A 26,818-nucleotide genomic window follows, 5' to 3' on the forward strand; every position below is an offset into this window, starting at 1 on the left:
AAAGCTTACTACCGTCTGGATCGGGCTATTTGGGCTGCATCATCCTCGCTGTCACTGTCCATCTGGTCCAGCATCCGGTCAATCTCGTCGCCCGCCTGGGCTTCTAAACCCGTGACTTCCTCGGCCGACCTGGCGCGTGGCTGACCATGACCATGGCTACTATCAGGCCGACTCCACGGTACGCGCAGACTCGAATCCTGCGACCCGTTGCTGCTCCGCGAGACGTCCTGGTGCTGATGAGGCCGCCGGGAATGCTGCGAGTGGGTCGAGTGGTACCCCGAGTGGCCGGGGCTGGACATGAACAGCAGCGTCTCGATCGCGTCCTGCTCCATTGCGCTGCTCCGGGCGCGGTCGTGCTGCTCACCCGCCACGCCACCATGACGCGCGGAGGGCATAGCGCCGGACGGCTGGAGCGGAGGCGTCCCTGGTACTAGGATGGTGTCTGAGTTTGCGCTGGACTGGGACAGGCCCACGTCCTGGTGGGAATGATGTCTGCGATGAGTGAAGGTGGGTGGGCTGGTGAACTCGTTTGGATTCGGACGTCGACGTCGGTTGCCGTGACTTCCTCCCTTCGAGATGATATCTACAGGCGGGGCGAGTTTTGGACGACTGGAGTGGTCTATATGAGAATGAGAATGGTGATGGTGATGATGGTAGTTATGATGATTCCTCGAGAATCCCGCGTGAGGAGATGCAGCAGCCTCCGACCAAGCCGCTGGGGAGAGCCGCGCCGACCCAACGGGCCGGTTGAACCCAGCCGTGCCATACATGTCCGGCGACGACATCGTCGACATCGTCGTACTGGCAGGCGAGCCCAATCCCTCTGGCTTTTGTGCATCGACCTGGTCAAGATAGGCGAGCTGCCCCGATCGCACCAGCGAGTCAATGCGCGCCGTCGGCGGGAGGTCCTGGGCCTTCTGCATCTGTCGGCTCTTCTCAATCTTGGCCGCCGCATACGAAAGGCGAGTGCGCAGGTGCACTGACAACTGAACTCATATCAGCAACCCACAGCACCCCACCAGAAGTAGAAGGAACAAGTTACCGCTGCGATTCGGCTTTCGCGGGAGAGCGACCCGATACTGCTCGACCGGAGCCTCTCAATCCCTCTTTCCCCCGTCCTCGACGTCTCCGCAGGAGACGCAGCAAACCCTGTCACACGCTGCTTTCCCGGCGAGCCCTTTCCAGAAGGACTGCGCGATACCGATAATGGTCGGGGCGTGGCCTGCTGCCCCGCGATCGCTTCCTCAATGCTCAGCTGTCTGCCTCCCGACACGGACCGGACCGAATTGGATACCTTCGACGGCTGCGACACAGCTGATGAAGTTCCCCGCGAATCCGACACATGTGACGAGGAGAACGAGGAACCGTGTCTAACATCGTCATACAACGGGAATTCAGGTGTCGGTGTCAAGTGGGCTGTGGGCGGGCCCACCAGCGAGGATGGATCCGTCGACGACGAAGAACCCCGCGCAGAATCTCCTTGCGATTCGGGGTCATTGGCAGTCTTACTGAAACTCAAACCACCGTCGTGTCTGCCACCCCTTGCATCATGCCGAGAGTCAATCTGTCGCGATGAAGAAGACTGCGCGGAGTGCACGTGGTGGCGCGTATCCAAGCGCGGCGCTCCGCTACTCATGTTGGGCCCAGTCTATAGAAAAGCGGGCAGAGCCACGATAAGAGGACTGACTGACCGGCTGACTGACTGCAATAATGCAGGTTGTTTTCTTTGTCCGGTAATGTCTTGGGAGCAGACGATGTTTTTTTACGGGGGAAGCAGGGCAGGTATGAACTTTACCCCCTCCCCATCCGCAGAATGAGGGCAATCAAACTTGAAAATCGCTGAAGTCGCAGAAAGTCCGCATGAACTGATGTGTCTTATTCGCCGCTGATTCCCCGGTTACCAGCGTCGCGGTTATCTTTGGCGCGGGAATGTCCCGCAGCCCGACCCAGTCAATCAATCCACTCTGACTGACACACTCAGTGTACTCGAGTTCAACACGGTTCTAAGACCTCACTAGGGGCGGGATGTGTACTGGGTTCGTGGCTGTCCTGCAAGGAGGCCGATGTTGTGGAATCTTCGGACGGTGGCAGCAGGGTGGCAGGCGATGCGGCCAGATGCAGCAAAGTCTCTCTCACACGTCTCTCACGCGAGCCTCAATCCGAACACCAGGTCGAACGGCCGAAGGAGGACGACTCGAGGGGTAGAAGGTCGAGAAAGGCCATAAGAGAGTGATCGCGGCTTGCTGATTAGATCAATTGACAAACAGGTCAACAATCTATCAAGCTTGTCCATGGGGGGAAAACACAGGGACTCCCGACTCGCAGACGCCAGGCGACGATCGAGTCGGAGGGCGACGCGTTCACAGCGCAGTCACGTGGCGATAACTGTGAGTCTGGATGCCTTAAAGGTCAGGCACCAAAAGCAGCAAAGCCGGAGGATCTACAACACCACCACCAACAAAAAGCGTCTTGATCCGAAATGACACCAAGTCAATCTATTTCTTCCTGGTATAGAGCAAGCATCAACCCCAAGAACATGTAGTAGTGAGTATATGTTCAACCATGTCAGAGGAGAAATAGGGTCCAAGCAACAAAACTCAACGCCATCCATCCCATGCAGCATGCACATAGATACACATGGACATTATTCACAGAAGCAACTTTTGATATAAAACCTGTAAATAACCTGACCCTGAAAAAAAAAGCAACTAGGGGCTCTACCTGCGCTTCTTGCCACCACCACCCCCTTCTCCGTCTTGGGCCTTCCGCTTCTTACCTTCGCGACGCCAGTAGTCATCGCGCTCTCGCTTCTCACGCTCCGCCTTCTTCTCCAGACCCTCGGCCACCTTGGCGCGGTACACCTTGCGGCGCTCCTCCTGCTTCGCCGCGCGCTTGGCCTGCTTCTCGTTGCGCATGGTGTTGAGCTTCTGCATGAGGTCGCGCGCCTTCTTCTCCTCGCCCCCGAGGACCACCGCCCGCTTCTGCATGTAGGTCTTGTCCTTGTGGTGCTTCATCTTGGTGATTTGCGACTTGAAGGGCAGGTCCGTGGCCAGCTGGCGCGGCACACGCAGCGGGTTGAAGTGGCGCTCGGGGCGCTCGATCTTGCGGTACGCCGAGTCCTTCTCGAGCGGGGTGGGGATGCCCTTCTCGCGGCGGACCTCGCCGGTGAGACGCATGCCGTGCCAGCCGCTGTCCGCCGCGCCCTCCTCGGCCAGATCCAGCAGGTTGGTGACCGGGTTATAGAAGCGGTGGGGCTTGATCGGGTACCAGGCCCGCAGGAAGACGATGTCACTCATGAGAATCTTGTCCTCGAAGGTGGCACGGAAGTAGCCCTCGGGCTTGGCCAGCGCGCGCTTAATCTGACCGCGGATGCCGGAGACGGTGCGGATCGAGGCGCCCTCGAATTTGGCAATCTCCAGCGAGGAGTTGAACATGTCCTTGATGAAGGCGGTGTTCTTGAAGATCTTGTAGGGAACACCCGTCAGCTTGAGCTTCTTCACGATCTCGGTGTGTTCGTCGACGTTCAGCACCACACCGGTGGCGGCGATGCGGAACCCAGGGGCCTTGTTGGAGAAGGATTGCAAGCAGCAGAAACCGGTGTTGGGCGCCACCAGCGGGCCGTAGAAGGTAGCGAAGCAGTGCATGTGTTCCGGGGTGTACTTGAGCATACGGTTGCGCGTCCGACTGTCGGAGGTGCTGTAGATCGGCAGGGACTGGAAGCGGCGCCAGCCGAGAGAAAAGATGAGGGGATCGCCGCTCTTGAGGATCTTCTTATGCCAGCGGTGGCGCTTGATGCGGATCTGGACATAGCCGAAGCGGTCCTCGGTGGGTGCCAGGCCACCCACAATGACGGGGTAACGAGGGTTGAACTTGGTGGCGAACTCGCAGGGCACCTTCTCGAGAACGATACGTGCATATGTGCCGGCCTTGAAACCTTCCGCTCGAGCGCGGGAGGCCGGGTCGAGTAGGTCAAACTCGGCACGGTTGATGTCGAGTTGCTTCTGTAGCTTAGCCTTCTGCATGTCGTACCAGTCGTCCTCCCCGAACTCCTCATCCCCTTCACCATCCTTGCGCGAGTTATCCTTGGAGTTTGCGAACCCCTCGCGATCTTCTTCCTCGAAGCGAAGTCGTAGCTCTTCTTTCTTCTTCGCATTGCGCTCACGCTCCGCGTCCAGGTCGACGGGCCCCTCATCTTTCTCACCCTCCTCCTCGCCACCCTCTTCGTCGTCGGAGAGACCGTTAAAAGCTTCGCCCGTTTCTAGATCCTCGAATTCACCATCTCCTTCGTCGTCCGAGTCAAATGCATCGCCCACATCCGAATCATCGTCGTCGCCGTCACCAGATAATTTGGCCGTGACGAATCTGCTTCTTAGGGAATCGATAAGCTCTTCATCCTGCCACTTCTCTTCCAGCTTGGCGTAGTCAAACTCAGGAATGTGACGGAACTCCTCCTCTTCCTTCTGCTCGGCGCCGGTCTTCTTGAAGAAGGTGTCCTCTTCCTCATCATTGTCCTGATTGTCCTCATCCTCGTCATCGTCTTCGTTCTCACCACGACCGCTCCATCGAGGCATCACGTCCTCGGGTGCGATGGAGTCGTCGTACAGCATCCGAGACAAGTCAGTGATGCGGAACTTCGGGCGCTTCGAATGAAGGGACTTCGCATTAGCAAGCATGTTCTCTTTCCAGCGGGCATTCTCCTCATCGTCAGAGTCCTCGTCTTCGCCACTCTCCAAAATCTGGTCATCCACAGATGAGATAGAGCCGAGATCAGAGTCGCTATCAGCGAATTCAAGGTCACCTTCGGTCTGGCGAGCATTGCCATTTTGCCTCTCCCTGAAGTTGGCTTCGAAATCTGCGGGTGCGGAAGCGTCGATCTCTTCATCCTCGCTCAGGTCCTCCAGTTCATCTTCATCCAGCTCTTCAGCGTCATCTTCATCTTCTGCGCTCTCGAAACCTTCGTCTTCCTCGTCGACAACATCAGCGTTGTTGTTCTCGCCGTCCAGGAATCGAGCGTGGCGCTTGTGTTTTCTTCCAGCAGCACCATTCTCCTCGTCTGCCTTCGCAATGGCTTCACCGCCACGGAAGAGGCGGACACCGCCATCAGCTTCACCGAGAAGCTTGCGCTCACCCTGCAGGCCAACAACCAGTTGCTCGCCAAGACCGCGCTCCTCGTCGTCGGACTCGTCCTCGTTTCGCTCGAAGTTCGAGGTTTTGACGTCAATGTACACGGCATCCTTGTCCACCAACACACCACCAACATCAGACATGGGCGCGAACAAGAGCTTTTGCTTATCCCCCAATCGGCGTCGGCTGGTCTTGCCGTTGGCCTTTGCAGCCTGCTGCTCAAAGAAGGGTGTCGGGCATGGATCCGGCAGGGACTCGATGCCGGAGACCGTCAAATCACCGACTCCCGGAACGTGCACCCGCGCTCCCTGAGCCGCGAAGTTGGTCCCACGCAGGTAACCGTAAAGAGCTATCGTCCTATCACATTTCGGGTCCTCCTCGATCTGGGTGGGTGGCGTGATATCCAAGAAGCGATCTGCGAGGGCGTAGGGGTGAGAGTTACGCCATACAAGGGGTCGAGGGTTCTTCATAACGGACAGGAAGCGGGAGAGATTGTGGACTTCGCGATCGGGGTAACGACCGTTGACGACTCCGGAGAGATAGAAGAGCTTGGCGCCATTGTAGAGTTCGCTCCAGAAACGGTGCTTGAGACGCTTCTTGGCGGCCTGCAGAGTGCTCTGCTTCTTGAAAAGGTCGAGATGGGTCAGGATACCGAAAACGTTACCGGGCATACCGTGGGAGCCAAGGACATTCAAGAACTCCATGGTCTCCATCTCGAATCCATAGTTGCCGTCGATCATCAACAGCACGATATCTGCGATCTTGGCGACGTCGATCATGCTGGCGAGGGAATCGGAGGGCGATTCGAGGAACGTGAGACGGCGTTTCTTCGACGTGACCACGGTCAAGGGGCCTTTCGGTGTGCTGAGGGTCTGCTTCGTGTAGCGACGGATGAGGGACTTGATAAGGGTCGTCTTGCCCACCTAGATCCAACACAACGACTGTCAGAATTTCCTATTCCTGGGTCTCCGCATGTGAAATCCCGCTGGAACACTTACTCCAGGTGGTCCGACGACGGCGACAATAAGAGGAGGTGCCTCTTCAGGCAGGCGATCCACGAGGGGCACATGAAGTCTCTTTTCTTTGATCTAGACAAGTGAGGTTGCAAGGTCAGTGGCCTTGTCAAAAGTTGTATCGTTGCGGAGGGTGGGTAGCGCATACATCGTGCGATCTCGCGCCGGCCTTGTTCAATTTGCCGGGATTCGAGAACGCAAAAGCTTTAGGATTCGGTCCTGTGAAAGTGGTTTCTGTCAGCTACCTGATCACGTTGAAGGAACGATGTTGGAGCAAGCCGATAAACTTCATCCCGGAGGCATGCGCAAGAAGATTCATTACTTACCATCATACTTTTTCTTCTCCTTGGTGGCTCGATGCGACCTGTTGGATTGCTGCTCCATTGTGGGAAAACTAAGAGGTCTAGAAGACCTCTAGAGTAAAATACTTTCCCCGCTTGATTCGAAGCCGTGACACAGCCAAAAAAAAGTTGAGCGCAAATCTGCAAGACTGCTCCGAATGTCTTTAGAAAGCTTGGCTACCAAAATTATTATTCCCATTTTCTTTTGCCGGAAGAAGCTTTTCTCCGAGTCCCGGGGTCTTTTCCGCCCGGAGCACACCAACGGGCGGTAATTACCGACAGAAAACTGCGCCAGGCATCCATTCAGGCGGGGAACTTTTTTATGACTAATGGATGAGTTATCGATAAACTGCCTCCCACTTATCGTCGTCCGGCCCGGGCGAGACCCGATAAGGTCTAAACCCCACTATGTCGGCCCGGTGCCTCGTCGTCGCCATTGCCAGAAGAGGTCACGACTGTGAGATATGAGCGGGGTAGTATGGGGTCGAATACGGTGGCTCATACTCAAGTACGAGTAGGAGTGCGATTATCGGCACAGTTCCCAGGGCCACGATGTATTTAATGGCGCCGGATTCCTTTTCCCGAGGTTGTTTTCTAAGTCAGAATCCTAATTCCTAAACTTTGGTTGCATATCCCAGGGCTCTCGTTCCCATTACAAACTCAGGTAGATCCAGAGGGAGAAGCACCCGCGAAATATGGCTCCTGCACGTCGCCCACCGCCCGCATACACGGCTCCCCCAGACTCAGGGGTCCATGCGATCTCGCAAGTCTACAGATCCATCTCCAGAACGGCGAACGAGCCCTCCCAGCGCGTCCTCGAGTCATCCTTCACGATCCGACCATGCTCTGGGCAAGCGTGGGTGGTCCCCGCCGGCCACATTTGCCGTCTCACCACCCCGAAGGGGCCGCAGGTGGGTGACCTGAACATCTGGAACGCGAACAACCCCCGGGAGCGACTGTGGGCTGCACGTACCCGCCAGATCCATGCCTCCCACGTGTCCGTGGGCGATCGGCTCTGGTCCAACCTGCCGTACCTGCGTCCCCTGGTCTCCATCACCGGAGACTCGCTCGCCGGCGGCCAGCTTCATGAGATCCTGGACGAAGAGGGCAAGAAGAAAGAAGGGCAGGGCTTTGGGACCACGCAGTTCGGCGGACGCGTGCACGACCTCCTGGGCACTCGCTGCGACCCTTACGTCAACCTCGTCATGGGCGGCGAGAGCTTCGACTTTCACTGCCATTCGAACCTGACCCGGGCGGTGGTGCCGTATGGGCTGACCGAGCTCGATGTGCACGATGTGCTCAACGTGTTTCAGGTGACGGGACTGGACGAGCAGGGCAAATACTTCATGGAGACTTCACCGGCCAAAGCGGGGGAGTACTTTGAGTTCTTCGCGGAGGTGGATGTTCTGTGTGCGCTTTCCGCGTGTCCTGGAGGTAAGTGAGAGTCTTTAGGAGGTGTATTGTAAAGTAGCTAATGAGGCTCCACAGGCGACTTGTCGGAATGGGGCTGGGAGGAAAAGGCGGACATGGGGGCTACAACTCGTCCTCTGGGGGTGGAAGTATACAAACTCGCGGACGCGACGGTGTTGCAAGGATGGAACGCACCCCAGAGTCCCAAATATCTGGGCGCACATGGCATGAAGATGCCTCAGAGGGAGGAGGACGGAACGGGGTATGTTGGGCTGTAACGGGGGGGAATGAGGTCTCTGCAGCTTAGATTATTGCTCTGTACGTTTAGTAGAGTGATGCTTCCCCATTTGCACACAGAATTGAAACTGATAGATGCGGCATTCAAATTGAATAGTCCAAAATTGGTCTGACTTGATTTGTTCAAGCGTTCGACGACACCAAGGATTGAGGAACGGGTGTGGCCAGGACGACCACTCCCGCCCACGGAACTGATATCAGACACGAATATTGACCTCGAATATCCCTGCACAGTAATACCTCGATCTGGAGCTTTGCGCAAGTCGGAGTGAGAGTTCGATCCCATGTGCCACGATGCTTGTCCAGCTTATCGCGCGGGGCCGGGGAGCCATTGGTGTCAACAAATCCCGCACCGAGAGGATCGAGAGAGCAGCGCTGGTCATGAAAAATGCCTCGTACAAGAGAAAGCTCAGCTAGCTATCCTGCTTATCTTTGCTTTATATCTTCGATCGAAACTGAAAAAAAAAGTAATCTACAGAGATAAGGATACGAATGGTAGGATAATTGCAATTTGTCGATGTCGAGATATCCCGTCGCGACAGGCCTGTCATCGAGAAAAGAATGTCTGGAACCATGGGATCGCTACTCCCGCTGACTTTGAGGCTGAAACGAATGATACAAATACCAGGAGCTCGGCCATAAGCTTGACCATGCTTGCCTTTCAGCTGATGCAACTACTCCTCCGAATCCGAAGTTTTGACTGTTGCCTGATTGTGTTTGTCCGGATGTTCTCTATTCTCTAACATTTGTCGAGCGGTTCCCGGGCTGTCACTATCCCACACTATCAGCATGGACTCAGAATCTGAGGCTGAGAAGGCGCCTACTGTAGGCGAGAAGGTCCACAAAGAGCCTTCACAGCCGTACGATACGATTTACAATGTTCGTCCTTGGAACAATTGTCTGAATCAGTCTGAGAAGAGATCGAGCACGGTCGAGGAGCATGACGATGACCCCGGCCTGCGCAAGCCAGGCGACTATAAGCAGAAGCAGGTATTGTTGACGTCCTTGCAGTCATTGAGGCTGGTCAGAGTTGACGCGAGCAGGTGTTCAAAGGCAAGATGCTTCTGTGGCTCGCATATCAGTCCATCGGTGTGATTTATGGTGATATCGGGACCAGTCCGCTTTATGTCTATTCATCGACATTCAGCGCGCCACCTTCGCGAGAAGATCTCATCGGCGTCCTCTCCATCATCATATGGTCCTTAATTTTGATGGTGACTGTCAAATACATCTTCATTGTGCTCCATGCTGATAATGACGGCGAGGGTGGTACATTCAGCACGTATTCTCTACTCAGTCGCTATGTTAGTTCGTCATCTTCAAGACATGCCAGGTACTGGACTAAAACGCTGGCTGTAGATGAATATAACCCATCGCGATCCTCGAGAAGCCTCGCTTGTCCAGATGAAAAGACACCTGTCGAACGATCTTGAAAGAGCCAGCAGATACGCCAGACATAGCCTCGAGACAAGCAAGTTTGCAAGGCATCTTCTGAAAGTGGTAGGCGTATTGGCGGTTACAATGGTCCTGGCCGATGGCCTTCTCACTCCAGCTCAGTCCGTCCTAGGAGCCGTGCAGGGTATTGAGATCGTCTCCCCCAACATTTCCAAAGGCACCGTCATTGGCGTGACTGATGCTATCTTGGTCGTGTTGTTTCTGATACAACCGCTTGGCATCACCAAGATGACGTTTGCATTTGCGCCAATCGTGATTATCTGGCTGGGTTTTAATGCTGTGTTTGGCATCTACAATCTCGCGCATTATGATGCCGGTGTCTTCATTGCCTTCAACCCGGGTTACGCCTTCACATTCCTTGTTCGACATGGCGAGTCTGGATGGCGCATGCTGAGCGGAACCTTGCTCGCCTTCACTGGGGTTGAGGCTCTCTTCGCCGACTTGGGCGCTTTCAGTCGGAAAGCAATTCAGATCAGCTGGCTGTGCTACACCTTCCCATGTCTCCTGTTAGCGTACATAGGGCAGGCGGCATACATCAGTGTGCACCCGGAAGCCTACTCTAACCCGTTCTATAAAGCAGCGCCGCCGGGTACTATTTATCCGGCCTTGATTATTGCCATTCTCGCGGCGATCGTTGCATCGCAGGCCATTATCACTGCAACTTTCCAGGTATGGGACTCTTCTCTTGTTGATGACAATGATTGTGATGCATGTTCTGATGCAACAGCAGCTTCTGGCACAAGTGATGAAGCTATCCTACTTACCCCAGATCAAAGTGGTACACACGTCCGATGTGTTCCACGGCCAGCTCTATATTCCGATTGTCAACTGGCTCTTGATGGTTGGGACGATCCTGGTAGCGTCGATCTACAATAACGTATGTTACCTCTTCAATTTGCTATGGCTCTTTTCTCTGACGCAACGCAGACCACATCCCTTGGAAATGCATACGGTGTCTGTGTCATCTTTGTCACGTTCTTTGACACCTGTATGGTCTCGATGGTAGCAATATTCGTGTGGCGCATCAGCCCATTCATTGTCTTTATACCTTGGCTTGTGATCGCTTGTTTTGATGGGGCATATCTTTCATCAGCACTCACGAAGGTTCCTACAGGTGCATGGTTCACTCTAGCGCTAGCGACCATTCTAGCACTCGTGTTCCTATTATGGAGATTTGGGAAAGAGCAGCAGTGGTTTGCCGAGGCCGAGGATCGGTTCCCTACCTCACATTTCGTGACCAAAGATCCAGATGGTAGGATGCGTCTCACCGACCGCTTCAACGGAGTCCCTTTGAGCACCAACCCCGGGGTCGGGATCTTCTTCGACAAGGCGGGCGAGACCACCCCTATCGTGTTCAGTCAATTCGTCCTCAAGCTCACCTCTATGCCGGAAGTAATCGTGTTCTTCCACTTGCGACCCCTCGAGACGCCATCAGTCCCCGTGGAAGACAGGTATACCGTTTCGCGGCTCGCCATCCCCAACTGCTATCGGCTTGTGGTCCGTTACGGCTACAATGATGAGATCATGACTCCGAATCTAGCCAGTACCATCACGGATCAGGTCCGCAGATACCTTATCGACAATGGGCACGGCATGGAGCTGGATGGAGTCGCAATGAGTGGACATCGATCTCCGAGCACAGAAAGTCAGGGAGAAAGTGGATCGGAGGCAGCACAGTCCAGCAGCCTGGTACGATATAGTGACCCGCTGAACAAGCTCGAGCGCGCGTGTGTGCATAGCATCCTCTATATCACCGGCAAGGAGCAGATGAGGATCAAGAAAGGCACCAATATGTTCCGCGGTCTGGTGCTCTGGATCTTCTTGTGGATCAGAGATAACACCAGGGCCAAGATTGCATCTTTGGGTCTCGAGGCAGAACGGGTGATTGAAGTTGGGTTTCTGAAGGATATCTGAGGCTGTGCATAGTGGTTGATCACCAATAGGAAGTGACCCAAGGTAATGGGGAATACTATCACGACAGACTGTACAGAGATCACGAATCAACGAATCATAGGCACGAGCGTCATTAATATCCAGTATTGAATTCATGCTTGATGTCTCGGAGTTCGCAAGTAGTATAGTATGTCAGAACAAGTTTTTCTGACAGACTGATCTACCGGGGGGGGTGGGGGGGGGGTTCCCTTGTCGTCACTGTGCATGAGATGGGATAAGATCGTTGATCCTCACAAGAGATCCCGATTGGGACAAAGGCGTTGAGCTGAGCCGAGGGGCTTTGAACCAGGCGTCCACGTGACCCTCCGATAGCGTCATCGCGCATGCGTCATGGCTTTTCTGGTGGGGGATAAACAACCGTCTTATCGCAATGGGTGGCTTCACTCCGCTTGTAGCCTGATCAGTAGTAGACTTGACAATTAGAATAACTTAAAGTTGACCAAGTGACACACATGCTGTCAGGCATGGCGCAAGTAGTAAGAAAGGGAAAGAAAAAAACGGATGCCCCTCCCCCTCTTACCGGTAAAGTCGACTAGTTAGTGGCTGTAACCACCGCCATCATTCCTACCTACCATCACCCCCTTATCAGCCGTGCGGGCAACGGGCAACTTCCCTCCCCCCCGCAGAGAGGGTTGCCTATTGAGACTAGAACCACGCAACAGAGTATAAAACCTTCTCTCGTCCCACCCCCCGGGCACCGCTTTTCTTCCCTCAATTACTTTCCATAAACCACTCCCCCATCCAGCCATCATTCTCACTAGATTCTCACGGCTCTCTGCCTTTCATCACACCGCAACCAAAATGCCTCTTTACAACGTTCGTTGCGCTCCACTTCCCCGCTGATTCCTCCCCCCCCTCTTCGGAAACACTAACCATTGTTTCAGGTCACCCTGAAGAAGGACTCTCCCCCCGAGGAGTTGGAGAAGTAAGCGATCCTCTACCTTGTTCAGTGACTTCCTGTATGAACACAAGCTAACATCCTCTCCTCCTGTCATCAGGGCTAAGCAGCAGGCCACCGAGAAGGGCGGCACCATCAAGCACGAGTACTCTCTCATCAAGGGCTTCACGTAAGGCAGCCAACACCCACCCTCCCGCTACCCAACTACTCCACTCCGCTCAATCCACACTCCCGAAACCACCTCGAGAGGGCAGACTAGCTGACTACTGCGCTAGTGTTGAGTACCCCGAGGACAGCGTGCTCTCGCTCGAGGCCAATGAACACGTGCATGTCGAGCAGGACGGCGAGGTGCGCACTCAATAAGCGTCCTGCGGCTTTCCCTCTCACTGGAATTGCGGACACAACGAAGGGGGATTAGAGGATGTGTGTCATGTACGAGTTACGAAATCATTTTAGTTCACTGTAGAGCAAGGAGGCTTAGCATCATGAGTGTGAGGACCGGATCGTCCGCTGTGCGGTGATTCCGAGCTGAGCGCGGTGTTGTGTCGTTTGCTTCTTTTCTCTTTTTTTTTTTTTTTTCTCAATGATAACATACATCGATTACACCATATCTTTTCTCCAACGTAATGACCACAAGGCTTGTTGTTCGCAACGCTACCCTCCCTGGTCAGCCAGGATACAAGTCGCCAAGCCCTCTTTTGCAGCCACCGCGTGATCGTGCCGCTTATGGTAGATCTGAGTATAATAGAAATAGAGTATCTGTACTGATATTTGACGATTTGCTGAGTATTTCGCAATATTTGTATATACCTAATTGCAACAGAAAATGTCTAGCTATGGGTTAGCTGCTTCCAACCAGTGAACCCCCGGAGACTTGTACTCAGGCTGACCAGTGAAAAGTAAACTGCTAACAACTCAATTGCGATAGCCAATGCAGTTCTGCAAATTGAAAAAGGCAAGAAAGATCACGACATGGCTCGTCTGCCCAATGCAAAATCACGGACCTCTTCGAAGAACTATTCCTCTTCTTCTTCGCCATCCGAACAGTACAGGGCTGGGTCGAAGAATTCCCCAAACGCGGGTTTGGGCGTAGGACTCGACTGAGTCTCTTTTACTCTCTGTGTCTGTATTCCCTTAACGGGGGGTTGTCGTTGGTGACAAAATTTACTGCTGTCTCCATTTGGCTTATCAAGAGATTGTAGACAACGGCGAGATCGCTCTCATCTTGCTGCAGAATAGGTATCCCCGTCTGACCTTCGCTCGTGGTAGCACATGGCTAGACAGGCGGATCAGCTGGAGTGCCGCGTTTCTGAAGATATCCGCTTTCTTGGCCTTGACGCATACGGAAACAAAGCCTGAGAGGCTGCGGCCAGATTGCCCAAGCCTCCCCAGTCGTTGTTGTATGTAAGGTAGCGAACACCAACACCATAGTTGCCAGTCACCGCGCTGGTGATCTGGGTCACGCAGTCGGATGACAGATCTCAGGACGTGATATGTGATATGTTAAGCTCGCCCGCGGGAGGTCGCCGAAGGTGGTTTACCTGGGCTACACGTCCACCGCACAGAATGTAGTAACCTTTGAATCGTGGGGGAAAAGAGGCAGCCATGCTTTCCCAATATGTGCATCACAATTCAGGCCTAGAGTCAGGTCAAACACGCCTTGGTAGTTGAGGAATCGTAAAATCGACACCTTTGCAGAGCGGATTAGCTGGTGGGATCTAGAAAACAGGAGAAGCAATACCTACCTTGCTGATGGATCGGTAGCCTTGATACTACTCTACCACACCCCTTTCCTTTTGTCCTTGGGGCTGCACGATCCACCGGGAGGGTAGAAGTATGATATTATTTTCTGATTGCCTAGATGGGTGGATGTTGGGAGGTGGAAAGTGGTAGAGCGCATGGTGGGGAAGATGGAGAAGGAAGAAATTGAGAAGAGTGGGAGGAAGGGAGAACAAGTAGAAGGCAATATAGTATCTAGGTGAGTGACCGATAGCAACCTTGAGTACGAATTCTATTGTGAATCTATAGATTTAGATGGTGGAAGGTGAATACATACCAGGTTATTACCAACAGCCTTCCAGCTCAAGCCAGGGAAGCGTAGGCTATCCACCCACATAGGAAAGATCAAGCATTAACATAGTACCACTTGTTGTAGTTTAGTGGTTGATAGAGCGAAATACATTTTTACATGATCATGGATATTGGTTAGGAATACCAGTCCGATATAGTAGGAATGGTAGAGACAAGGCATTCGGGAGGCAAATGGAGCATGCAAGCGGGTATAACCGCCTGTTAGCAGTGATAAATGCACCGGGTCTCTTGGTAATGACTGCAAGGGAAGTAATCATATTGTTACACTGCATATGTCCTGATGGTAGCCTTGCAATTCCAGTAAATAGGCAAATGAGATGGACTCCAGCTATGCGATTGGGAAGATAAGACATTACCGGCTATCTGCGGGGACAACTGGCTGCAAACTAGCATACCGCTTTTCGGCAGAATGTGCGGGAATCCCCCCCAGCAGGGACGCAGTGAGGTCATTACTGATAAGTTAACCTCCCCGATTTGAAGCTGAATGATGGCTACAAACCGTGATGACACTACCACGGGCTTTGCAGATGCCGTCTGTGGGTGCCAGACTCTCGCGCACACAACTATGCACCCTTCCTAAGACACGCCCGTGGTCGGCGTCATCTCTCCGACACGTCTCAACCTCTCAACACCCCTTCGCATATGGGGCTAACGATGAAGTCGCACGCCTTGCAGCCAGTCGTCGACGGCCACTGACGCTGACAGACTTGCTCAAGTAAGTTGCCTGGCCACTTGTATACTACAAATTTGAGATTGCATCGAAACTACAGCGCTGTAGATACTAATGCTGGCGTCTGCTCCAGACACGGAAGACCGCCGTTATCCAAGGATGCCCTCCTCGCCTCGGCCAACTTCACCCTGTCCCTGCTCCCAGCACGGTTGGCGTCACGAATCGAAGCCCTCCGGAACCTCCCCTTCATCGTCGTTTCGAATCCCCATGTCACGCAGATCTACAACAACTACCTCCACTCACTCTCCACCCTCCTCCCTTACCAACAGCGCCAGGTTACTACCGTGGAAGAGCTGACCCAGTTCGCCGATGTCCTGGCCGACCTAGTGCACACACACACCAACACAATCCCGATCCTCGCGCGCGGGTTTCTCGAATGTCGCCGCTACATCGACTCCACCGATGTTACCCGCTTCCTGGACACCCACCTCCGCGCCCGCATCGGCACCCGCCTCATCGCCGAGCAACACCTGGCGCTTCATTTCGCCTCGCAGCCAATCCGGGATAGCCACCACGAGCCCAAGGGACAACGAGAACCGCAATCATCCCCACCAGCCAAGGACGCTGCCGCGGCTCCGTCCAACTACATCGGAGTGATTGACACCGCCCTGCAACCGGCCCGGATTGTCAAGCTCTGCGAGGACTTCGTCGGCGAGATCTGCGAACTCAAATACGGCGTGCGGCCCCGGCTCGTCATCGGCGGCCAGCCGGACGCCTCGTTCGCGCACGTCCCGGTCCACGTGGAATACATCCTCACAGAGCTGTTGAAGAACGCCTTCCGCGCGACCGTCGAGTCCGGTAACGGCCACGAACCCATCGAAGTCACCATCGCCGCCGCCCCGGACGTCCCCTCTTCCCATCATCACCACCATGATCCCCTTGCCAGAATGACCACGAAAGGCTGGCAGCAGCAACAACCACTGCAACAAGAACACCCGTGCCCCCCACAATCCGAGGCAGACCTAGGCTTCGAAATGGACAACACCGTCGTCGGCACCGCCGACGCCAACGAATCCATCAAAGCCTGGACCACGCCGCCGTCCGCGCAGTGCATCACGATCCGCATTCGCGACCGCGGCGGCGGCATCCCTCCCGAAGTGCTGCCGAATATCTGGTCGTACAGCTTCACGACATTCTCAGAGTACGATGAGCACAACGGGGGCTCGGAGAGCAACGAAGGCATGGAGGCGCTGAACACGATTGCGTCCACCAGTGGTGGAGGAGCCAATGGACATTTAAGCAGTATCGCCGGACTCGGGTACGGGCTGCCGTTGAGTCGCGCGTACGCGGAGTACTTTGGGGGCAGTATTGCCATTCAGAGTCTCTGGGGCTGGGGCACGGATGTGTATTTGACGTTGCAGGGGGTGGGGAACGTTTCGTGATTTGTAAGTTATGCCTTTCGCAGGTTGCCTGGATGGTGAAGATCATGGGCGTGTTCACTCTTGATTGTTTTGAGGACCTTGGTTAGAGGTAAGTAGGTAGTTAGGATACTACGGTGTGATTTGAAGCTAGTTGGAGTCACCCTGCATATGCTGTTTTTTCTGCGTGAAGTTACCAACCACTCTTGCCTAAGATTCTGGCGGTAGCGTACTAGACGGAGCAACAACCCTATCACTACCAATTCCAAAGGAAGAGATAAGTAGAATAATGGAAGATTGTAGACCGGGCCCAGCGACCGTGTTGTCGGCTCAGCTACCTGGTATTCATTCCCGGAGTCGAACCGACCTGTAGGGTAGTAGACTTTTCCCCTGTTCTGGGCTTGTACACCCACCGTCCTTGCTCAGCCCTACGGGCAATATTTATACCTATACTGCGCACCCCGTGTGGATGTATATGGTTCTAGCTGATCCTGATTAGTTAGTCAATCATGGATTGAAAAACTTGAGATAGAAGCTTCTCATATGTTTGCTTGTCTTGTCTCTGTAAGCAATCCTTATGCAGAACCATCTGGTGCTTCTCATGAAGATCTAGCACTGAAACCGACCGAGGACAGTTCGGGAGCTCCGCTCAGTCATGGGAGTCGGAAATTTGACTGGCCTCGACTTTCACCCAAAGAAGTAATAACACCCCGAACCGTGGACCACCACCCAAAGACACAGTAATGCATCGTAGTCTTCTCTTCTAGACTCGCACAGAGCCATGTAGCCCAGAGCCTCCCCAGGCCCGAAAGAGCCAGACCTGACACGAACTACGTCCACTCCTTCTCACCTGTTGAGAAGATGGCTTTCAGAAGAATGGCTATTGGCCTGGTCTGTTGACATGTAATTTATGGCATGTCGAGAAAGTTTAAATAGACTTGGAGCTTTGAACAAGACTTTAGTTCACCAAAAGCATGGCCCCGATCGAAATTGCAGCTTCTTGTTCACATTAGCATATACAGGTCAAAAGATTATATACACCAGAAAAGATCCGAAATTAGACAGTGAGGAGTATATATCAACAAGATGTCGTAAAGTGCTAGCAAGTATAGGGTTAATCAAAATCCTCCTGCACCACGCACACGTTGAACAGCGCCAACCACGCCCTTCGCCCAGCTGAAGCGACCAGGATCAGTGCCAATGGATCCCTCGGGAATCTCATTGGTGGTAGGATCATGCCAGCAGCCATCTTCCGGGCTGACTGCGCCGTACAGAGCCGTGTTCTGGTTGCGGTCAATAGCCTCCCTCCATGCTCGGCAGACAATCGGTGAGTCGAGAAGGAGGTTCACTTCTTGGCTGTGGTAGAAGGACTGTGTGTCGAGGTTGCCGTTTCCTGAATGATGATGTTAGATCAGAAATAACTCATGGTCGCAACACAAAAACGTCTGATATGTGAGACCTACCCTGGATGGCCACCTTATCATCAATGATCATTAACTTGATATGGCAGCTGCGTCGCTTGAACTTGTTGTGAATGGGCTTGGTCTGATCCTTGGCGACGTAGTTGTAGATTCGAAGTCGGGAGCGAAGTTCATCGGTCTCCAGCGATTTGTACATCCGATGCGCGATCATTTCGTTTGTACCATTCTGGAACGGAAGTAGCTCTCCAGCGTCATTGTAGCCCAGACACAAGTATGCAGTGACCGTTACGCCGCGAGTCTTGATAGCCTCCAGCAGAGCCTGAACGATGGGTTCCGCGTTCATGTTCGGAGTCTGAATGAAGATCGATTCTTGGGCATTATGAATGGCGGCGAGGAAACTGCTGTTCTGAGGGGTATGAACGCTCGTGTGGTTCGGTGCTAGTATCGCTTCGTTAGTGACAATCTACTGCTAATGGCGCGCGACTGGACTTACCCCCCCAAGGTTCTCGGTTGACTACAGCCATTGGGAAAGGATCATGGGGCGGAAGAACAATATAAGGCTGCATCTGAAGCTCTTGATCACGTTCCGAAGCGTCACCCGTCGTATTTGGCTGAATCGTAGTATCTTGGTCGCGGTCAGCAATCTGCAATGAGAGTTGCGAGGATCAACATACTCAAACGACGAGTGACAGCTTGAATTTTGTTTTCACCGTCACGAGGCTCAAGTAACCCATTCATTCGCTCTGCTTCATGTTTTAGATTCGTATCATAGTGGGATTCTTGTACGGTGAGCTCAGGAAGAGGACCGCGTGCCGGTGCTGCATGGTCCAGCTCCACGGTCGACTGGCAGGGGATCGCAGCACCCGTGGCTGGCGACGCGAGCATCGGCAGAGTGGGCTCCAGGGGCCGACCCCAAGAGATCAATGCTGTATCGTAAAGACCATCGACGATGGGCCCCTCGACATGAATCATCATTTCCAGGTTATCATTGTCCTGGACGTTGCTGCTCTGTAGCAGCGCGATTCGACGATCAACGACCATAAACTTGGCATGGAATGTACCAAACACTGGTCGGTGGTAGTTAATGACCTGCAGGTCTATATTAGGGATCTCCTCGGACGAGGGGAGCTTCACCTTCCCGCCGCTGTACTTCTTTTCGGGTACGGGCAGATGGTTCTCGAACAGCTGCTGCGGATCACCCCGATCGTACACCATCTTCACAATCACCTTCTCACCGCGTTCGCCTGCTCTTTTGGAAAGCTCACGGAATGCATTGGTGATAAGCGTGGATGCGTCGGAGTGGATCCAGAAGTTAGTTGCCAGAAAGACCTCCTTCTCCGCACGCACGATGCAATTCGCCATGTGTCGACACAAATCTGGCAAGGGAGCGATAATGGTCAAAGGTACGACACCATGACTTCCCATTAATGGCGGAGAGACGACGCCCGCCATTGGGTTCTTATCTAACGCACAGAGAGCATCGTGATAAATCTTGCATCACAGTAGTCTAGTCAGCAATCATCCCCCGCTATCTCGAAGGTTATCGAGCTGACTGACCTGAAGAAAAAGCATGCTTGGCTGGGAATTACCCCAATTCCCGCACTCCGCTGCCTTTTGCAGTTCATCTCTATCGGTTAAGGACTCCTTTGAGTCGGTATGATTTTTGGATTTGTGATCGTTGTAGAGGCGGTGAAAGATTTTTGGGGGTGACTGTGAGGGATCACGTAACAGCTCGGATGTAACGGTCTGATCTTCATGGCAGAGTCTGTAAACACTGTCCGGTAGCATGTTGGTGCGAAACTGATTGGGACTTTTGGGCTGACGAAAAAACCAGATAACAGTGGTACTCAGACATATAGAGAAGAGGGCCCCAGATAGCTTAATATAGAGCAGTAAAGTGGATGAGGCACCATCGTCCGGTCGCAAAAGCGCCGCCATAAATAATCACCGACGCACCAGCAAACTGTGACGTAAAAGTAGAAGTGCTAGTATTGTGATGCCTACGCGGCATGTCAGCGACTAATTTATGTGACTGACCAAATCTCTTTTACCTAAGCTGTGTTCTGGTGCGATGGTTCGTACGCTATCATGGATAATTAGTAGTGATAATGGATCCTTTAAGTCCATGGAAGCTGCACATTGCAGGGGTTGCTTTCACAGTTGCACATGGAAATGACGAAAAATGGGAGCAGTATTGTCTTGCTGGGCTGAGCCACCACGTCATCGGCCCCAGTGCCAGATGGATCCATTCCACTCGTAACCGGCTTGGCTCTGGAAACAAGCTCCAAGAAAGGGCGGGAACCCGGCAAACAACTTGCATAGGGCTGATTTGCATCTGATGTAAGAAAGAGTCGAGTTCCTCGGAGAATATTGGTGCAGGTCAGTGCATATGTTATATATGTACAGTGGTGTAGTCGTACTTGAATCCAGTGCAGCGAGCGGGGAAAGAAGGGGTGGTACGGCAGAATGCTTCTCCTTCCCTCCTCGCTTAGAAGATTTACTGCTGCTACAAAGTGGCTTACTCATACCTCAGAAAGTCAATTCCATCATTTCCCCTCACTCACAATCTACAATCCACCTTCCATCGTCCCATCTTAACCTCGGGCTCAAGCTCCACTTCTCGGACTTCAACCCGAGCCCTTACTTTATCAATCAGTCAAAATGCGTTCTTCTCTGTTACATCCCCCTTACATCCCACTTCCCCCGCTTGTTCTCATCCATATCGAATCCTGAACCCCAGATCTTGATTGAAGTCATCACCATGTAGGTGCAATTCATGAATGAATATCCAAGCAAGCGGGCAATCACTGACGGTTCTCCGGCGGCAGGGTCTACACTGCATCTTTTGCCTTCTTCGAGGCTCTGTGGGAGGTATGCTAATTTGGACCTCGATGACCACATCTCTCACAGCAGGAGCTGACTTGACAGGCCGGCGTCACTCATGTCTTCGTGAATTTGGGCTCCGATCATCCCTCAATCCTAGAAGCCATGGTCAAAGGCCAGAAAGAGAAACCCACCGAGTTCCCAAAGATTGTAACATGTCCCAATGAGGTGGGTTGATTCTTTATCGCCAGGCTCTCGGCTTCAAGCACATCCGCACTAACCCCGCAATCCTTCGTTCTTGGCAGATGGTGGCTCTCTCCATGGCCGATGGCTATGCGCGTCTGACTGGCAAGCCTCAATGTGTGATTGTTCACGTCGATGTGGGCACGCAAGGTCTCGCTGCAGCCATCCACAACGCTTCCTGTGGTCGTGCTCCGGTTCTGATCTTTGCCGGTCTTTCTCCTTATACAATTGAGGGTGAGATGCGGGGTTCTCGCACCGAATACATCCACTGGATCCAAGATGTTCCGGACCAGAAGCAGATCGTCTCTCAGTACTGTCGTTATGCTGGAGAAATCCGTTCGGGCAAGAACATCAAACAGATGGTGAATCGGGCTTTACAGTTCGCCACAAGCGACCCTCAGGGCCCTGTCTACCTGGCTGGTGCTCGAGAAGTCATGGAGGAGGAAATAACCCCGTACTCTATCAATCAAAGCCAGTGGGTACGAGTTGCTCCACCAGCACTACCTTCGGAAGGAGTGGAGTTGATTGCTACTGAGCTTGCGGCTGCCAAAGAGCCATTGGCAATCGTAGGATACTCAGGCCGCAACCCCCAGGCAGTGAAGGAGTTGGTCACTCTAGCCGACACATTCAAGGGCCTGCGCGTTCTAGATACTGGTGGCTGCGACATGTGCTTCCCAGGTGATCATGCAGCATCTCTAGGAATGCGATTTGGAATCCACGATGCCATAAAGACGGCTGACTTTATTCTGGTTGCCGATTGCGACGTACCATGGATTCCTACCATTTGCAAGCCTTCCGACACCGCCAAAATTGTCCACGTCGACGTGGATCCTCTCAAGCAACAGATACCTGTGCATTATATCAACTCGAGTGCAACTTACCGGGCGGAGTCTGCAACGGCGTTCAAGCAGGTCAACGACTTTATTGCATCCAACCATAAGCTACAACAATCTATCAACACGGCAGAGAACCAGGCGCGAGGCGAACGTCGTGAGCAAGAATTCAGAAAAACGCGCAAGGCAATCGCCGATATGGCCGTGGTCCCAGCAGGCGGGGACGGGGCGCCGTTGAACGCGTCGTATCTCATCTCCCAGCTCCGGGGAGGTTGTCCTGCTGACACCATCTGGGCGATCGAGTCCGTGACGCTGACTGGGATCGTCTCCGATCAAATCGCGGCAACTATCCCCAAATCCTGGATCAATTGCGGCGGCGGTGGTCTTGGATGGTCTGGTGGCGGTTCTTTGGGCATCAAGCTCGCGACCGATCTTGAACACGGGGGGAACAACAAGGGCAAGTTTGTCTGTCAAATCGTAGGCGACGGCACGTACCTCTTCTCGGTGCCTGGCTCCGTGTACTGGGTGGCGCGCCGGTACAATATCCCCGTCCTGACAATTGTCTTGAACAATAAGGGCTGGAATGCCCCGCGGAGGAGTATGCTGTTGGTGCACCCCAACGGTGACGGCTCCCGGGCCACCAACGAAGACCTCAACATCTCCTTCGCGCCCACTCCGGACTACCCCGGGATCGCGAAGGCGGCCTCGGGAGGTCAATTCTGGGCGGCGCAGGCGTCAACGGTTGCGGAGCTCCGTCGGTTGCTGCCCGAGGCCATCAAGAGTGTGCAGAATGGCACCACGGCTGTGTTGGAAGCGCAGTTGGATGGGACGGAGGGCAAATATGTGGCAAAGCCGAAACTTTGAGTTTTTGAACTTGGATCGTATGTCTAGCAAAGATGACTTACATGGGAGTCTATATATTATTGCAAAGAAGATCGATGAATCAATTTACTTTGTCCTCGTCAGATTGCCTTAGTCGCGCTTGGATTACAAAACAGTCGAATTAACCCAATGCTTCTGTCTTTGACGGGGCATCCAAAGCGTTGCCTTGAGAGGACCAGACGTATGCTAGAGCGCTCAGAGTACCACGTGCCATGTTCCCCTGTTATTTGTGAATAGCGAGCCCTATCTTCTAAGAATCAAGTGTGTTTGTGCTACTCTAACGGCTGTTACGAGCTGTACAATACGATGAGTAACGTTCCCACATGATTCAAGCAAGCAAGCAAACAAACAATGCATTATTCCTACTTACTAGATGAGTTACCTAAGTAAGGAGTGTTCACAGTCTTAGCAAACCCGCCCCCACCCCTGATTCAGCGCATGTTCCACGCAATTTTCAGCCTACGAGCAACAAACGAAACAATGAAAGACACGAAGAAAAGAGAAGTCAAGACTCGAAATCGAGCAAAAGCGAAAGCAAGCAGGCAAATCAGTTGATGCTGACACCTAAAAAGCCATCCAGATCAGACGGGGGCGTCGGAGTCCTTGAACTTGGAGAGCTTGAGGACGTTCTTGGCGTTGTCCCTGCCGACACGCAGATAGCCGTCGCGGCCGCCGAGGACCTTCTTGAGCTCGTCGGAGTTGTTGTCGAACCAACCGCAGCCGTTCTCCAGCCTCTCGTAGGGGTAGTCGACGCTGAACATGATGCGGTCGACGCCGATCTCCTCGGCGACGAAGCGCAGGGTGTTGGTGCTGAAGTGGCCGCTGGTGGTGACGTAGATGTTGTTCTTGAAGTAGTGGAGGACGTCGCGCTCGCACATGGTGTCGCCGTTCTTCTTGGCGAGGGGCCGCTCGACGTCGTTGATCCAGTGGTTGGCGCGCCAGAAGTCGAAGGGGATGCGCTCGCCGAGGTGGCCGAGGATCAGCTTGAGGTTGGGGAAGCGGTCGAAGACGCCGTTGGTGATGAGGCCCATGACGTGGCGGCCGACGGCGTTGCAGAAGCTCTGCGGCGGGCCGACCAGGTACTTGCGGTTCTCGTAGTGCTCCTTGTAGTTGTCGCCCGTGGGCGCGGCCGGGTGCAGGTAGATGGGCACGTCGAGCTCGACGGCCACGCGCCAGAACTCGTCGTACTCGGGCTGGTCGTAGTACAGGCAGCGGCCGCGCTGGTTGGTGTGCTGCACGTCGTTCAGCAGGGCCCCGTGGAAGCCCAGCTCCTTCACGCAGCGCCGCAGCTCCTTGCCCGCCTGCGCCGGGTCGTGCATCGACAGCGCTGCGAACGCGCCCAGCCGGTCGCGGTGGTCCTTAATCTTGTCGGCGATGTAGTTGTTCACCTCGCGCGCGTGCGACTCCGCCTTCTCACGCTCCCGGATCCCCTGGATCCCCGGCACCGTCAGCGACAGCACCGTGTACCCGATCCCGTTGTCCTCCGAGATCTTCAGCCGCTCCCCCGTGATCGACTTGATCTGCCGCAGGTAGCGCTCCAGGTCGTCCGGCGCCACGTAGATCGCCGCCTGGTCGCGGCTCTGATCCGCCTCGGACGGGATCTCGAAGGCTTCCTCGATGGTGACCTTTCCGCGCATTTTGGTGGGGGGCTTGGAGGTCTTGCGTAGAAGATTGATGAAGGACAGAATGCTGGTGTTTTGCGTGATGGGGTTATAGAAAGAAAGTTGGAAACGTCGATGACTTCGGGAGACACTGATGTCCTGATTTCTCGAATTTGTCCATCCTTCAAGGGTCATTATATAGATCAACTTGGAGATTAACCATGGTAGATTTACCATGATGGCCCATGACGATAATCGCCGGTCCTCAATTCCTTTCTCCAGCATTGTGGCTCGATGAGCTCGGAGTTGAGCTTCTGGCTTGGATGGAGAGGGGTCGCATGGTTCCAGATTCAATGTCGACTCTCGGTCAAGTCTTCCCAGGCCTTTCGTCTTGCGGGGTAGAACTTTAGTTTATCGGTGAGATGTTGGATGAGCATTGAGGTGAGTACTACATGTGATGGTGAGCGCGATGTGATGCTTGTCTTATGCCGGGTTGACTGATGTGGCTTTCTCGAGGGGGGAAGTGAGGGGAAGTTAGCCATGTTGATGCTGCACTCCGCACGTAACATTGAAACTCATGCTACTTATCCATACTGCGTCCGGTATTGTCAATGGTTTGCGCGTTATCGTCAAATATCTTTCTGATTTACATCGCCTCAGAGTGCTAGCAGTGCACCTTTCGGGTGCCATATACTCTTAATCAATATCTGAATATTGTGCTTGCTCTGTCTCAAATTTACTAGAATAAAGACATTAATTGGGACTTTCTAAAGGCTATATATGACAAAGCAAAAATAAAACACTGTTTTTAATCTTAGATTCAGATATCCTGGCGATTATAGTATTGAAGTTCATATATATTTGTAGTACTATACCCGACTCCAAGCTCGATGCTAAGTTATTGGTGTTCTGGTCCGGATACTGGAGGTCACGAACGGCCCTCCACTGACCCGTAGATACTCCCCATTCCAGTTCACCATGACCGCCATTCGTCGTATTCCCTCATATCATACACTCTCCCTCTGCCTCTGACCCTGTAAAGGTCCGCAAGCCGGAGATAGTCCGCTGGATCCTCATAGAAACTTGACAGCCCCAATCGCTCAAGAATCACGCATTGCTCATCCATCTCCTGAGCCCCTTTCAGCGCAGCCAGCAGTTCACGCTGCTCGGCCTCCTGTTTCAACCGGCGTGGGTGAGCATCGTACTCCCACGTCCAGAGCCCCTTGCCGCTCGAAGGCCACCCGTAGTTTGCCTGTCGAAATCTGCGGAGGCATATGTCCAGCGAATCGCCGAAGTACGCCTCCTCGCACCTGTCTTCATTCTCCCATTCCAAAGCACCGATCCGTCGCAGTTGTTTGGTGAAGGCATCCTCCTCCGTCTGCGACGGTGATCGCGGCACCTACAACTTTGACGAAGAGGGATCAAACCCCAGGTATCGCAATTCAGCCGGGGTGGGGTTTTCCTTGCGCATGAACCGCCCCGTGGACGGCCAGGCTTGCACGAAGAGCATGCGGCGCTCACCGGGGAAACAGAACCTTGGGGTTACCCGATAGTCTACCCACCCATCCTTAACCACAGCGCTCCCGAGACAGGGATCAGTGACGGATCTTGTTTTAATGCCTGGCGGTCCTTGCGTGCCAGCTGGCTCGATGGATGGATGACGATTGCGCGGTGTGAGAAGTTTTGGGCCAGAAGCCATTAGCATCAGTTTAGAGACCGGGTGAGATATTCTGGGGTTATTTTCAAGTGGAGACCCACAAGAAGAGTACTGCAGTACAGATCCCAATAATGATGATAAAATGCTGGACCATTATTTTCATTTAATGACCCACGCTCTCAGCCAGAACTGGAAGTGATGTTGAGAACTGCAGAGAGGAGAAGAAGGCTGCCATAAGGATTTGTGGTGGTTAAATCGTTGCCCAGTAGGGTCGTCTTTCTTGTCTGAGAGAGCGGAAATAAAGCCCATATTAATTGACCTACTGGAGAATCCTTGTGGAAGAGCTACTTGAGCATGATCATAGAGAGATTAATCAGACCTTCACTCACACATACCTACTTGGACTCAGTAGGACCACTCTCAAACAAGGACAGTATTGGTTATTGGATTGATCGGGTGATTTGAACCTTATATCCGAGGAATCACGGTCTTCTCTGCGAGGCTCTTCCGGGTCACGAACGACCAGGCCACCGATACAGTATAGAAACCCCACGTACTGTACAGTACACTAATGAAGTTGCGCCTGTGACTACTGTAAGACTAGGCGAATGCACAGGGTTTCACATTACAAATCAAATCACATTGTCATATTTACGCAACAAGGTTTGAAAAAAAAGTTAAAACTATT

At 53.4% G+C, this 26,818-nt stretch overlaps 10 protein-coding genes across 10 annotated transcripts; 5 read left to right on the forward strand and 5 right to left on the reverse strand.

Annotated features, from left to right (window-relative positions):
• Positions 1–8: 8 nt before the first annotated feature.
• BO95DRAFT_483743 (uncharacterized protein) lies at positions 9–1,636 on the reverse strand (the record flags this gene model as incomplete). Its single annotated transcript, XM_025590309.1, has 2 exons — positions 9–986; positions 1,043–1,636. 2 exons carry the CDS (start codon positions 1,634–1,636, stop codon positions 9–11), a joined length of 1,572 nt encoding a protein of 523 aa, XP_025440386.1.
• Positions 1,637–2,461: 825 nt separating this feature from the next.
• Positions 2,462–6,847, reverse strand: BO95DRAFT_201235 (GTPase BMS1). The gene is made up of 4 exons (XM_025581033.1): positions 6,464–6,847; positions 6,286–6,356; positions 6,123–6,212; positions 2,462–6,047 (listed from the first exon to the last, which is right to left on the reverse strand). The coding sequence occupies exons 1-4, from the start codon at positions 6,519–6,521 to the stop codon at positions 2,718–2,720; spliced, it is 3,549 nt and encodes a 1,182-aa protein (XP_025440387.1). The 5' UTR covers positions 6,522–6,847; the 3' UTR covers positions 2,462–2,717.
• Positions 6,848–6,907: 60 nt separating this feature from the next.
• Positions 6,908–8,271, forward strand: BO95DRAFT_444831 (urea carboxylase-associated family protein). The gene is made up of 2 exons (XM_025586978.1): positions 6,908–7,912; positions 7,967–8,271. Exons 1-2 carry the CDS (start codon positions 7,174–7,176, stop codon positions 8,164–8,166), a joined length of 939 nt encoding a protein of 312 aa, XP_025440388.1. The 5' UTR covers positions 6,908–7,173; the 3' UTR covers positions 8,167–8,271.
• Positions 8,272–8,625: 354 nt separating this feature from the next.
• Positions 8,626–11,654, forward strand: BO95DRAFT_201180 (K+ transporter). The gene is made up of 5 exons (XM_025581032.1): positions 8,626–9,175; positions 9,229–9,489; positions 9,545–10,309; positions 10,371–10,517; positions 10,568–11,654. The coding sequence occupies exons 1-5, from the start codon at positions 8,975–8,977 to the stop codon at positions 11,552–11,554; spliced, it is 2,361 nt and encodes a 786-aa protein (XP_025440389.1). The 5' UTR covers positions 8,626–8,974; the 3' UTR covers positions 11,555–11,654.
• Positions 11,655–12,077: 423 nt separating this feature from the next.
• Positions 12,078–12,854, forward strand: BO95DRAFT_516107 (uncharacterized protein; the record flags this gene model as incomplete). The annotated part of the gene is made up of 4 exons (XM_025591798.1): positions 12,078–12,409; positions 12,478–12,518; positions 12,592–12,660; positions 12,767–12,854. The coding sequence occupies exons 1-4, from the start codon at positions 12,395–12,397 to the stop codon at positions 12,852–12,854; spliced, it is 213 nt and encodes a 70-aa protein (XP_025440390.1). The 5' UTR covers positions 12,078–12,394.
• A 2,208-nt stretch (positions 12,855–15,062) lies between these two features.
• BO95DRAFT_417953 (alpha-ketoacid dehydrogenase kinase family protein) lies at positions 15,063–17,017 on the forward strand. Its single transcript, XM_025584436.1, has 2 exons — positions 15,063–15,297; positions 15,386–17,017. Exons 1-2 carry the CDS (start codon positions 15,086–15,088, stop codon positions 16,692–16,694), a joined length of 1,521 nt encoding a protein of 506 aa, XP_025440391.1. The 5' UTR covers positions 15,063–15,085; the 3' UTR covers positions 16,695–17,017.
• A 629-nt stretch (positions 17,018–17,646) lies between these two features.
• Positions 17,647–20,489, reverse strand: BO95DRAFT_393566 (IQ calmodulin-binding motif protein). The gene is made up of 6 exons (XM_025583673.1): positions 20,143–20,489; positions 19,649–20,091; positions 18,766–19,582; positions 18,585–18,716; positions 18,134–18,529; positions 17,647–18,063 (listed from the first exon to the last, which is right to left on the reverse strand). The coding sequence occupies exons 2-6, from the start codon at positions 20,027–20,029 to the stop codon at positions 17,789–17,791; spliced, it is 2,001 nt and encodes a 666-aa protein (XP_025440392.1). The 5' UTR covers positions 20,030–20,091; positions 20,143–20,489; the 3' UTR covers positions 17,647–17,788.
• Positions 20,490–20,702: 213 nt separating this feature from the next.
• Positions 20,703–22,902, forward strand: BO95DRAFT_444838 (putative thiamine pyrophosphate enzyme). Its single transcript, XM_025586979.1, has 4 exons — positions 20,703–20,854; positions 20,920–20,962; positions 21,020–21,142; positions 21,220–22,902. Coding segments are annotated over exons 1-4 (1,803 nt in total). The 5' UTR covers positions 20,703–20,852; the 3' UTR covers positions 22,855–22,902.
• Positions 22,903–23,267: 365 nt separating this feature from the next.
• Positions 23,268–24,972, reverse strand: BO95DRAFT_201570 (amidohydrolase family protein). The gene is made up of 2 exons (XM_025581035.1): positions 24,708–24,972; positions 23,268–24,655 (listed from the first exon to the last, which is right to left on the reverse strand). The coding sequence occupies exons 1-2, from the start codon at positions 24,718–24,720 to the stop codon at positions 23,454–23,456; spliced, it is 1,215 nt and encodes a 404-aa protein (XP_025440394.1). The 5' UTR covers positions 24,721–24,972; the 3' UTR covers positions 23,268–23,453.
• A 329-nt stretch (positions 24,973–25,301) lies between these two features.
• BO95DRAFT_516112 (uncharacterized protein) lies at positions 25,302–25,983 on the reverse strand (the record flags this gene model as incomplete). Its single annotated transcript, XM_025591799.1, has 2 exons — positions 25,302–25,783; positions 25,877–25,983. 2 exons carry the CDS (start codon positions 25,981–25,983, stop codon positions 25,447–25,449), a joined length of 444 nt encoding a protein of 147 aa, XP_025440395.1. The 3' UTR covers positions 25,302–25,446.
• Positions 25,984–26,818: the final 835 nt, after the last annotated feature.

Source organism: Aspergillus brunneoviolaceus (genome assembly GCF_003184695.1).
Source record: "Aspergillus brunneoviolaceus CBS 621.78 unplaced genomic scaffold BO95scaffold_50, whole genome shotgun sequence".
Classification (NCBI taxonomy): Eukaryota; Fungi; Ascomycota; class Eurotiomycetes; order Eurotiales; family Aspergillaceae; genus Aspergillus; species Aspergillus brunneoviolaceus.

What these genes read in the sequence shown, in the direction of transcription:
- BO95DRAFT_444831 (XM_025586978.1), top strand. Translation starts at nt 7,174, where the DNA reads ATGGCTCCTGCACGTCGCCCACCGCCCGCATACACGGCTCCCCCAGAC. An exon ending in GCTTTCCGCGTGTCCTGGAG is followed by an intron (nt 7,913 to 7,966) that starts GTAAGTGAGAGT and finishes GAGGCTCCACAG; the next exon opens with GCGACTTGTCGGAATGGGGC.
- BO95DRAFT_393566 (XM_025583673.1), bottom strand. Translation starts at nt 20,029, where the DNA reads ATGGCGGCGCTTTTGCGACCGGACGATGGTGCCTCATCCACTTTACTG. An exon ending in CAACCGAGAACCTTGGGGGG is followed by an intron (nt 18,530 to 18,584) that starts GTAAGTCCAGTC and finishes AAGCGATACTAG; the next exon opens with CACCGAACCACACGAGCGTT. An exon ending in TGATAAGGTGGCCATCCAGG is followed by an intron (nt 18,064 to 18,133) that starts GTAGGTCTCACA and finishes ATCATCATTCAG; the next exon opens with GAAACGGCAACCTCGACACA.
- BO95DRAFT_417953 (XM_025584436.1), top strand. Translation starts at nt 15,086, where the DNA reads ATGACACTACCACGGGCTTTGCAGATGCCGTCTGTGGGTGCCAGACTC. An exon ending in ACGCTGACAGACTTGCTCAA is followed by an intron (nt 15,298 to 15,385) that starts GTAAGTTGCCTG and finishes CGTCTGCTCCAG; the next exon opens with ACACGGAAGACCGCCGTTAT.
- BO95DRAFT_201180 (XM_025581032.1), top strand. Translation starts at nt 8,975, where the DNA reads ATGGACTCAGAATCTGAGGCTGAGAAGGCGCCTACTGTAGGCGAGAAG. An exon ending in GCGACTATAAGCAGAAGCAG is followed by an intron (nt 9,176 to 9,228) that starts GTATTGTTGACG and finishes TGACGCGAGCAG; the next exon opens with GTGTTCAAAGGCAAGATGCT. An exon ending in ATTCTCTACTCAGTCGCTAT is followed by an intron (nt 9,490 to 9,544) that starts GTTAGTTCGTCA and finishes CGCTGGCTGTAG; the next exon opens with ATGAATATAACCCATCGCGA.
- BO95DRAFT_444838 (XM_025586979.1), top strand. An exon ending in TCTTCGAGGCTCTGTGGGAG is followed by an intron (nt 20,963 to 21,019) that starts GTATGCTAATTT and finishes CTGACTTGACAG; the next exon opens with GCCGGCGTCACTCATGTCTT. An exon ending in TTGTAACATGTCCCAATGAG is followed by an intron (nt 21,143 to 21,219) that starts GTGGGTTGATTC and finishes CGTTCTTGGCAG; the next exon opens with ATGGTGGCTCTCTCCATGGC.
- BO95DRAFT_201235 (XM_025581033.1), bottom strand. Translation starts at nt 6,521, where the DNA reads ATGGAGCAGCAATCCAACAGGTCGCATCGAGCCACCAAGGAGAAGAAA. An exon ending in GGAGAAGAAAAAGTATGATG is followed by an intron (nt 6,357 to 6,463) that starts GTAAGTAATGAA and finishes CCACTTTCACAG; the next exon opens with GACCGAATCCTAAAGCTTTT. An exon ending in CCGGCGCGAGATCGCACGAT is followed by an intron (nt 6,213 to 6,285) that starts GTATGCGCTACC and finishes TCACTTGTCTAG; the next exon opens with ATCAAAGAAAAGAGACTTCA.